At 34.3% G+C, this 11606-nt stretch overlaps 1 protein-coding gene across 1 annotated transcript; it reads left to right on the top strand.

Moving 5' to 3' along the window:
• Positions 1-1576: 1576 nt before the first annotated feature.
• On the top strand, positions 1577-7048 carry LOC123660266 (F-actin-capping protein subunit beta). The gene is made up of 6 exons (XM_045595359.1): positions 1577-1713; positions 1823-2207; positions 2448-2647; positions 3802-3913; positions 5830-5976; positions 6561-7048. Exons 1-5 carry the CDS (start codon positions 1711-1713, stop codon positions 5958-5960), a joined length of 831 nt encoding a protein of 276 aa, XP_045451315.1. The 5' UTR covers positions 1577-1710; the 3' UTR covers positions 5961-5976; positions 6561-7048.
• Positions 7049-11606: the final 4558 nt, after the last annotated feature.

The raw sequence follows: 11606 nt of genomic DNA on the forward strand, positions 1-11606 counted from the left end.
AGTGCAGCCACACTCATTCTAAAATAGAACTTACTGCAGTTCTCGACAGGCCAAGGTCTTTCAGAAGATTATAGAGGTATTGCTTGTATACCTCTCGCTCCTACTTCTACCGCATATAAATTAACCTAACATATATAACATAACATAACATTTTTTTACCTTACCTATCAATCCTGTACAACTTTATAGACATCTCAAAGTAACTTTTTAGTTAATAATTATTTTTAGATGTGCTACTTTAGGTTTGTTGAAAACCATTAATTCACATGAATGAGTGAATGAATCATTTTAAACAAGACCTTACACAATACTACAACAACATACTGTCCGAGTTACAATACATCTATCAACATTCATTTATATCCAAGAAATAATCTTCATTACCTGGTCTGGCGTAAAACGACATATGGCCATCATCTCTTGCGTGAACTCTTCCAGAGTGATGTTATGATTGATATAGGTGATGAATACATCACCGCTGTACACTGTCTTCACTCGAACATCATTGGAGTGATTGTCCTGACCCACCAGTTGAGTTGGCATCATGACAGTTATCTAGTAACTGAAAATAATTTATTGTATGTACGTATTTATTATGATTTTACTTACAGACTTCATACTAAAGTTAAAGAAAACTTTTTCTCCTTCAAAAGTTCTTATAAACTTTTGTATTATAATTGCTAACCTATAATGTATCAAACAACTACAGAACAATTGAGAAATAAAGAATGTAAACATGATCTTTATCGTTATTTACTTTGTAAGTTATTTATTTACTCCGTGTAAGATTCAGATTTCCAAATCTCTCGTAAGGTTTCGACTTCTTAGTAGGGTTTCTTTGCATAACCTTTTAAAGATATACTAAAGAGATAACGTAATAATTAATAATTGAGCATTGTTTAAGCCTAGCGGTGTGTAGTTATGCAGTTTACTTCCCGTTTCGGCACGTATAACAGGCACTAAGGTGTTAAATCGCGCCGAACATTCCCATATCATGAATCATTTTGATAAGCACAAAGAAAAGTTTTTAAAGTTAGACACTTTAATCAATGAATAACTGCATATAATTTTATTAAAACCACAACTTCATTTAATAATTTATTAGTTAATTAGGATACAATACCTATTTATTCAAAAGTAGTATCAACAAAAGTTTGACACAACAACATTGGATTGACAAACTGACAGTTCATTCACAGGATATGGAAACAGTTGCGATATAAAACATGGAAAAGTGACACAAATAATAGAAGCAAAGTCATCATTCTATAGCTTTTCTTGTCTAACCCATGAAGTTGACTTAAAGCCAATAAAAACAGGAGAAATTAACGTTTTTCACAATGTTACAATACTACATGAAACATGTAAATATTATTGGATTTTAAAAGTGACGTTACACGTGTTTCATATAATATATATTAATAAATTATTGAAATGAACAAATATTATTGCCTGTTCCAAATATACAATCTTAATATATGATTTCATTTCTACATATTCTAAGAATTGAAAATCGTTTTACCAGTAAATGGCGGTCATATCATTTTTAAACGAATGCAACATTAAACTTATGTCATTTTACTAACTTCACCGAAGTTCATATTTCACAGGATTAATAATTTTTTGTTTTGCATATTGTAATATATTCTGAAATATATTTTTGTTTAAATAATATATCTAGGTTTTGTGTTTACACGTTGACGTTCAACCATGGTAAATATTTCTGCGATGGTCGATAAATAAATGAGATATTTGTTATGATGACTAATACTTGCTCTATTTAGAGTTATTTGTATTTATACATTCATATTTATAATTACAGACAGAACAACAGATGGATTGTGCACTAGATTTAATGAGGAGGTTGCCTCCTCAACAGATCGAGAAAAATTTGACTGATTTAATCGACTTAGTGCCGAGTTTGTGTGAAGACTTGTTATCATCAGTCGACCAGCCGTTAAAGATCGCACAGGACCGCAGTAACGGGAAAGACTACTTACTTTGCGATTACAACAGAGACGGTGATTCGTACCGATCACCGTGGTCGAACACGTACGACCCTCCCTTAGAAGATGGTTCAATGCCATCTGAGAGATTGAGAAAGTTGGAGATAGAAGCAAACCACGCATTCGACCAGTACAGGGAGATGTATTTCGAGGGTGGAGTGAGCTCAGTATATTTATGGGATATGGATCATGGCTTTGCTGGTTTGTTTTATTACAATATTCAGTATTAAATCAAAATTTTTATACAACGGTTTCGGTGAATAGAAAGCTTGAAATATTTCTTGAAAATTTTCTTTTTAGTTTTTGTTTAAGTAGTAATTCCAATTTATTCCTTGTACTTTCTAGATTGGGAAGTTTGTAGTTTTATATTTGCAAGAAAATACTCATTATAAATTATTTATTGTACCTATAGTGTCTAGATTTCTTTTAATTTTATTTTAGGTGTGATTCTAATTAAAAAAGCTGGAGATGGATCCCAAAAGATAAAGGGTTGTTGGGACTCAATTCATGTTGTTGAAGTAGTTGAGAAGAGCTCAGGCCGCAATGCTCACTATAAGCTTACCTCGACTGCCATGCTTTGGCTGCAGACCAACAAGGAAGGCAGTGGCACCATGAACTTAGGGGGAAGTCTTACTAGACAGGTAATTAACAAAAATTTAGTCACTCCAAAAAAATCTTTATTAATTGGACAACCAAAGATCCATAAGTGTTAATGACATTAAAACTTAACAACTAGTGTTATTAGTACATAAAAACTGTTGATTTATTGTATATTAACATGTGTTTGCTGACTGTATTGATTGTTAGTCATGTCAATATTTAAATAAAAATTTCATAAATACATTAATAAGTGCAAAAGTATTCCTATCAAGAAAATCTTAACTAGCCCATTGGCGTAGTGTGCAATGCTTTCTGCTCTGGGCATTGTGGCCTTAATTCCTACCCTGATTCCAAGTGGAGTATATAATTATATTTATGTACTATTTGTAGATGTATGTATCCAATAAAAAATCTTTAACACAAACATTATGTTACTTATCTTAGGAACAGACAACTGTTTGTGTATATAAATAAAAATCACATAGTAAAAATCATAATTCTGTGTGTGTAAGTGCAAAGAAATTAGCACTACAATATGAATAATAATGAAATATATCTTTCAATTTTCAAGGCCAGAAATTAATTTAAAAAGTATAAAAGTTATAATAGGTACAAGCAAACCAGGAAATATATAAAGATGTTTAATAGTATTACATATTTTTTGACAAAAATATTACTTAAGGATTCAAATACCAATACAAAATCAATTTATCGATGTCATCAAGGAAGTGTTACAAATCTACTATTGATTATATCAAAGTTGTAAAAAAGTGTGTAAAAATATTGTATTAAAATTAGTACATTTTTAAACTTAAGTTACTTTATGAGTTATTTTACCTTAAAAATAATATAGCTATAATCCAGTTGGTGTTATATTCCTCAGAAATGTTGATACATTACTTATCTTGCAAGGTGTTCATTTTACAAGTTTTACATATTACATATTTTACATTTACTTAAAAAGTGTTTTAACTAAATAAATAAAAAAAAGTTTATTTAGTTAACATGTAGAATTACTGGAAATTATGCTAACCTGCCATAAATTTAAAAGCAATTAAAACTAAATACATCATAACGCATAAATAAACTGTACATGTTTGATACGATACATTAATATTTGAGACAGAGAATTTGCTACACAAACAGCAACTTAAAAAAATTTATTTACATAATTCCTAAGTATTTTTCATTTCAGGCAGAACAAGACTCGACAGTGAGTGAGGTCACTCCACACATCGCTAACATTGGTCGCATGGTTGAGGACATGGAAAATAAGATACGAAACACATTAAATGATATATATTTTGGTAAGTAATACTCCTGTCAGTCAACATCCCACATCACCTTACAGTAGTCCACTTTGCACACAGGTCTTTTTCGCGCCAATCACTCTAGTTTTTTAAAATATATTTAGGTCGGCAAGCGTATGACATACCTGATGGTAAGCGGTTACAATACTTCGGTAAAACTGGCATGGATAAATTTGTGCTGGTTTATTTTTATTATTTTTATTTTTATTTATTGGACATTAAAAATAACATTAAGAATAGGCTTATCACTAATAGTGATAAAAAGCAGTAGAAAAAAGTAGTGACAACGTCAATCAATGGCGTTTGACCATTGTTATTTATTTGTACACTGTGGCAATAATGTGTATTTGTATATCGTCGGGGATAGTACAAATCCGCGTATCTGCTACGGGTAGGGAGCGCGTATCTGCACTAGATGTAACTTTACAGGGGAAGTTTAAAACTTAATAGGTTTTTTATTTAAACGAATTTTGAGCTGAAAAGTATTCCTTTAAAGTAAATTATTTAGGCCCTACGTCAATTACGCGGATTTGATTTGACCAACATTGGAACCTAAGAGTAAGTTACGCGGTTTTGAAATGAAACAAAACTAACTAAAAAATCTAATTCCTCTACGTTTTTCGATCTTTGCCCAATAGCTATTTTTCCTTTCCTGTCCAAAGTTTTAGAGAGTCTTGCCTATCAACAGCTAACTTCATTTCTTACCTCTAATGATATCCTAAATCCTTATTAGTCCGGTTTCCGTAAAGGTCACGTTCCGTAGTACGGCTACGGCCCTTGTAAAAATTTCATGATCTTCAAATTTATTCTCATGCTAAACTGACAGATTTACCTATATTAATAAACAATTTAAAAAATGACTTGAAGAACTTATATAGATGGAATAACTCCCACTTATAATATCTCCTTTATTCTTTTGTTATTAATATTATTTTAACAATGATCATATTTTTTGTGATAAATGTTGCTGATATTCTTCTTCAGTAATATATGTTATATTTATTTATTATTAATTCAGTATACACTTTATATGAACAACATAGATCACATGCATCTTTTTTCCGTTGAAACAAGGCTATGTACCTTTCAGAACATCTTCAAAAAGTTTTCTGGAAGCCACTCCCTGTCTTTTTTGTTACCTTTTCAACATAGATACGGTATAGTTCACGCTTAGATTGTATTATTGGCTCTAAATATAATTTCGTACTATCTTTTCTGCAGCATGTACAGAGTTTTATAGCAAAAATAAACCGCAAAGACGCTTCCGGTGTCATCAGATCATTTACGCGGTATCGACGCTTGCCGGCCGAAGAAACGCGGTATTGTTATTTGGCGATTTCTGGCTTTCTATCGGTCGAAATAAACTCACATCAAAGTGTTGGCAGTAAATCAAGATTTTGCGTTAATTAATCTCGAAAACTTAAATTAGCTACATTTGTCAGATACGCGGTATTATCCAATGCTAGTTACGCCGTTTTGCACTATCCCCGACGATATGTGGTTTATGGCTGTTGCGCAGGCGGTTACGGGTGCGATCCCCGCACATGGCGTATATTTGTATTCTCCATACAGATTTCGACGTAGTCTTGGTGTTTGAACTTGTGTGTTGTGTGCGTTTCCTGACCCTGACGCAGGAGTAAGTCCTTGTGGAGACAGTTGAGTGTGAGAGGTTTATTTATCAGCCATTGACTAAGCCATTGGCGCAGTTTGCAGTGATCCTCCTTTCTCCTCTGGGGGTTTGTGGATTTGACGCCTGTCTCGAAAAAAAAAAAAACGTAGCCACATTACCCATCTGTTACCTATAACAAGCATTAAGTTGTCTTACCTTAGGAACAGGTGACTGTGTGTGTTTGTTATATATATTAATTTATTTTTTTGTTTATTTAACTTTATAACAAAATTTTAATATTTAGGTAAGACAAAGGACATAGTGAACGGTCTGCGGTCGACAGTACCAGCCAATGTAGCGAGACAGAAGGCGGCCCTTCAACACGATTTGGCCGAAGCTTTGCTCCAACGCAGACAAGTCACTCGTGCCGACTGAGACTGCAACCACTCAGGTACACTTATTATACTCGTATCTTTATACTACAATTGTTATAAAATAACTAGCTGACCCCGCAAACGTTTCTTTGCCATATATGTTATTAACCCGCTTAATCCCCCCCCCCCTTATAACTTAGGGGTATGAAAAATAGATGTTGGCCGATTCTCAGACCTACCCGATATGCCCACAAAATTTTATTAAAATCGGTCGAGCCGTTTCGGAGGAGTTCAATGTTTAATACCATGACACGAGAATTTTATATATTAGAAAAACTTACGGTTCAGCCTGTAACATACCACTGCTGGGCATAGGCCTCTTTCTCCATGTAGGAGAAGGCTTGAAGCTTGATTCACCACACTGCTCCACTGCGGGTTGGCGGATATATTGTCTTCTATTTGTAACGATCACTATCATGTGAGTATTGAAGATAGATATCCAAACTGGAAAAAGATATTTGTACAAATACATATATACTTCTCGAGTGGGAATCGAACCGCCAGAGCGGTTGTTAACGAAAAAAATATATTATAATTTTAGAGTACCAAATCGCCAAAATATATTCTAAGCGCCATATTAAAAATTCTTCTTTGATTTCAGATGAGTTGGAAATTTTGGGTTAAGTATAAACAACGACATAGAAGAGTTCAAGAGTTACGAAAATCGTAGTATTCTATTATGAGTAATGACAGATTTTGGATTAAATACTTATGTAAAATTTTATGATAGCATCCGTAATGGTGCTGACACAGTCCATATAATTTTATTACTTTACACAAGTAGCGAGGGTTCGAGTAATAACTTTAAAAAATTTAATTAGCCCAAAATATTATGTCCATCTCTTTGATTGCATTTTTATTGCTTAGTTTTTTTTATTGTTAATTAGAAAATTGCATTTTAAAAATAAGATATTCTATACAATAAGATATCAGTATAATATTATAAATATAATTTTAAATGCATGATAAGCTCTAAGCCAATTGTTAATGTTGCAATATTAAATGTATCCAGAATACATTTTTTTCTTCATAATACAATAACAGTTATGGATTGGCCTCTCTAAATAAAGTATATTTATCTGATAAAAATGTGTTTTTCTGTCAGGTTCCTTTACTAACTGTGTCAAAGTCTTTATTTAAATCGATTTCTAAAATTACCAAGAGAATCTTGCGATGTCGTCGTCTTTAATATTTATTACTTTTTTTCGTCGTATTAAATTACCAGATTAATGTAATGTAACACAATTTCTTCGGCTTTATAAATTATTATTGATTTGTCGATGATGATGAGGGATAATTGAAAATAAGTAATAAGGTGCCTTAACGGCCTCCAAGAGAATGAAAATCTACATGAGATACCATCAAACAAAAAATTATGTTTCCAGTACCGGTCTCAATTATTACACTAACCTAAGAAGATCAGATAATAAGGAGGAGACTGTCCTATCAATATATCAATTAAGGGGGCATTCAAATATTACGTAACGCAATTTGGGGGAGGGGGTTCTTGTAAAACGTTACGATACGTTATAGGGGCAGGAGGGCTCGAACAGCGTCTTACGTAACGTAGTTTTTTATTTAAAAAAAAAAAACTAGGGTATTAAAATCTCCCAAGTTGGCAACCCTTTTCGTTTATTTCCCGACTTTTTAACCGACTTGAAAAAAGGAGGAGGTTACTCAATTCGACCGTATATATATATACAGGAAGACGTAATAGGTGTAAAAGATTTAAAGGGGCTAAATTATAGCTCATATCCTATCTATGTATGTATGGAACACCCCATCCAAAAACAATGGTTCTGGAGTTATTAATTTTTTTAGTATCACATTAAAATTTGTGTAGAAATAAGTAAGAAATAAACTCATCGAATTTTTTCCTACAAACTCGAGAATTTTTTGAAAAATATTAAAAAAAAATTCCATACATAGATAGATAGGATATGAGCCATACTTTAGCCCCTCCAAATCTTTTACGCCTATTACCAGTCATCCTATATATATATATATATATATACTAGCTGACCCGGCGAACTTCGTATCGCCTAACAGTCGATTCTTTAATTTTATTAATGTTTTTTTTTTGAATTTTTCTCTCCGTAAGAACCATCCTCGTACTTCAAGGAATATTTTAAAAAAAGAATTAGCGAAATCGGTCCAACCGTTCTCGAGTTTTGCGCTTAGCAACATTCAGCGACTCATTTTTATATTTTAGATATATATATATCTATCTATCTATAATATATATAAACGCGAAAGGTCATTCATCACGAAATCTCCCCCACCCACAAACTTGAAATTTGGCAGGTAGGCTCCTTATAGGATGTAGACATCCGCTAAGAACGGATTTTACGAAACTCAACCCCTAAGGGGGTAAAATAGGGGTTGGAAGTTTGTATGAGAGTCCCATATTTTTGAAGTAAGAGATTTGAAATTTAAAATGTATGCTCTATAGATGGTGAGGAGGCGTTCAAATAATGTATCGTTAGAAATCAACCCCCTTTTGGGGTTAAAACGGGGGATGGTAGGTTGACTTACTCATCACGAAATCTCCGAAACTATAACACCTAAAAACTTGAAATTTGGTAGATATGCTCCTTATAGGACGTAAACATCTGCTAAGAACGGATTTTACGAAACTCGACCCCTAAGGGGGTAAAACGGGGGTTGGAAGTTTGTATGAAAGTCCTATGTTTTTGAAGTAAGAGACTTGAAATTTCAAATGTATGCTCTATAGATGGTGAGAAGGTATCTAAATTATGTGCCTTTAGAAATCAACCCCTTCTTGGGGTTAAAACGGGGGATGGTAGGTTGACTCACTTATCACGAAATCTCCGAAACTATAACAGCTACAAACTTGAAATTTGGCAGGTAGTTTTTTGATAGGGCGTAAACATCCGCTATGAACTGATTTTACGAAACTCAACCCCTAAAGGGATAAAACGGGGGTTGGAAATTTGTATGAAAGTCCTATGTTTTTAAAGTAAGAGACTTGAAATTTAAAATGTATCCACTATAGATGGTGAGAAGGTGTCCAAATAATGTATCTTTAGAAATCAACTCCCTTTTGGGGTTAAAACGGGGGATGGTAGGTTGACTCATTCATTACGAAATCTCCGAAACTATAACACCTACAAACTTGAAATTTTGCAGGAAGACTCCTTATAAGGCGTAGAAATCCGCTAAGAACTGATTTTACGTAACTTGACCCGTAAAACGGGGGTTGGAAGTTTGTATGAAAGTCCTATGTTTTTGAAGTAAGAGACTTGGAATTTAAAATGTATGCTCTATAGATGGTGAAGAGGTGTCCAAATAATGCATCGTAATCTATATATATATAAAAGAGAAATGTCACTGACTCACTCATTACGAGAACTCAAAAACCACTGGATCCATCCAGGATGGACAAAGATGAAATTTGGCAGGGACGTAGATTATAGTTAGTAGACGTCCGCTAAGAACGGATTTTGCGATCTTCCACCGCTAAGGGGGTTTAATTGGGGTTGATAGATTATATGAAACATATACAGCAGCTATAAAATCCCCTGATAGGTTATTTATATTGCAGCCTGAAAATAAAACTAAAAATGTGGTGTATAGGGAGGTTTTATAAAAATAGCTATTAAATTATACTAAATTGTGCCTTTAGAGTTACTCAGTGTGATAAGCATTTCAAGTGACTGAAATAAAAAAAAAATAATTTGCGTTAAACATCTTAATAGTAATGCATATCTCCATAGCCAGGCATATAGGACCATAGCCATATAGGACGCCAGCATAGGACGTAGTCGCGGACAACAGTTGGTGTATTATAAAACAAAGTCCCCAAAAGTGTATGTGATCGATTCCCTCAAAATCTACTGAACGGATTTTCATGCGAATTCACCAATGGAGAGACGGCTTCAAGAGGAAGGCTTACGGAACGGCTAAGTCGATTTTGATGAGAGCTTCGCTGGAAGTTTGCCGGAAAACTTTGTGACACAGTGATGTCAACGCGGGCGAAGCCGCGGGCACAGCTAGTATATATATATATATGTCGGAGATGAAAGAAGGAGAAGGTATACTTTTCGGCTTGAAGGTATATCATCGTCTCAGAGTACTCAGTTTACTGTGGGCTTCAGTGGGTAATGTTGACTCAACAAATAAACACGATTTATCATGAAACAGGACTCACTTAACAGAAAGACAACGCAGCACGGAAGGCGGGATAGTTATTAGTTAAGGGGGCGAAGACTAACTTCTTAGCATTCGATAGATTGACGGTTCACCGTGCGGGTCCCGAATCCATCGTGTGGCAGAGGGAGTAACTCAGAGCAGTGCCTAGGACTTGCGACCCAGGTGTAGGTTTAAGGAGGCCCCCTTTGAGATGCGCATCAACGCTCACCTTCACTGCTCGAGTTGTCCGCCCTAATATGTAACAATTAATTCGTTTGCACAAATTAATTATTGAATGAGTCTAGGTTAAGCTACTAGCAGGATACAACAAGTGTATCGTGCCAAGCCAGAGCCAAGACTGCCGTAGCGGCGGTTGCACCGTTCGTTTAGTACACGTCAGAATAACTCGAGTAATATAATAAATGAGGGTAGGTGATTATCGAACGATGTGCTAGGTGGCGCGTCGATCACCCCACTACTCTAACAGCTAACAATTGACAACTGACATTATCTGAATACACCCAAGTCAAACACTTGACGTTCCGTATTCATACTCTGCGACACACATATATATATTTATATATATATATATATATATATATATATAATTTATTTTCTCAAATGTATGTTCGGAGATAACTTCGTCGCTTATGAACCGATTTTGATAATTATTTTTTGTTGGAAAGGAGTGTCCTAAGTGTGGTACCCTGATAAGGAAACCAGGATCTGATGATGGGGTCCCAGAGAAATCGAGGGAAACCCTCGAAAATCCGCATAACTTTTTACTGGGTGTACCGATTTTGATGATTTTTAATTTAATCGAAAGCCGATGTTTGTGGTTACATTTAAATTTCATCGAGATCTGATTACAACTTTTAGAGTCATCCACTTTCCAGAAGTTTGCGCAACATAGTTGTGTCATTTGGGTAAAAATGGTCAGTTGGGTGTTACGTAACGTTTATGCGGATACAGGAAAACGTTACGGCGCGTTACATGGAGGAGGGGTGCTAAAAATCTTAAAAATTTATTTTACGTAATACTTGAATGCCCCCTAACGGAATACTATCACATGAAATTCACGATTTTTGATCCCTCCCCTGCTGTCTTTTTCATAGATGGCCACATTTATGAGACCCACTTCTACCTAGAGTGACGTCACATATCTTACAATTTTATTCCTTAATGATTATTTGTTAAATTAAAACACCAGTTTCGACACTATTTTATTTCCTATTAAATTATTTTTCAATAGCCATCCACCATAGGTATGAAAAATAAAATTATTTTATACCAACAATCATAAATAAATTAAATGTGATGTCACAAAATTTTGGACCCCTTCCCACCCCTTGTCACACAACGTCAAACTTCCTCGATACCACCCACCCTTAAGTGTGACTTTATGGATACATAAGCCCATACAGATCCAAGCTATGAAATTAGTCTTCCACAGGGATCGATTCTAGGTCCTTTTCTTTTTTTAACATATAGAAAT

Source organism: Melitaea cinxia, chromosome 15, assembly GCF_905220565.1.
Source record: "Melitaea cinxia chromosome 15, ilMelCinx1.1, whole genome shotgun sequence".
Taxonomy (NCBI): domain Eukaryota; kingdom Metazoa; phylum Arthropoda; class Insecta; order Lepidoptera; family Nymphalidae; genus Melitaea; species Melitaea cinxia.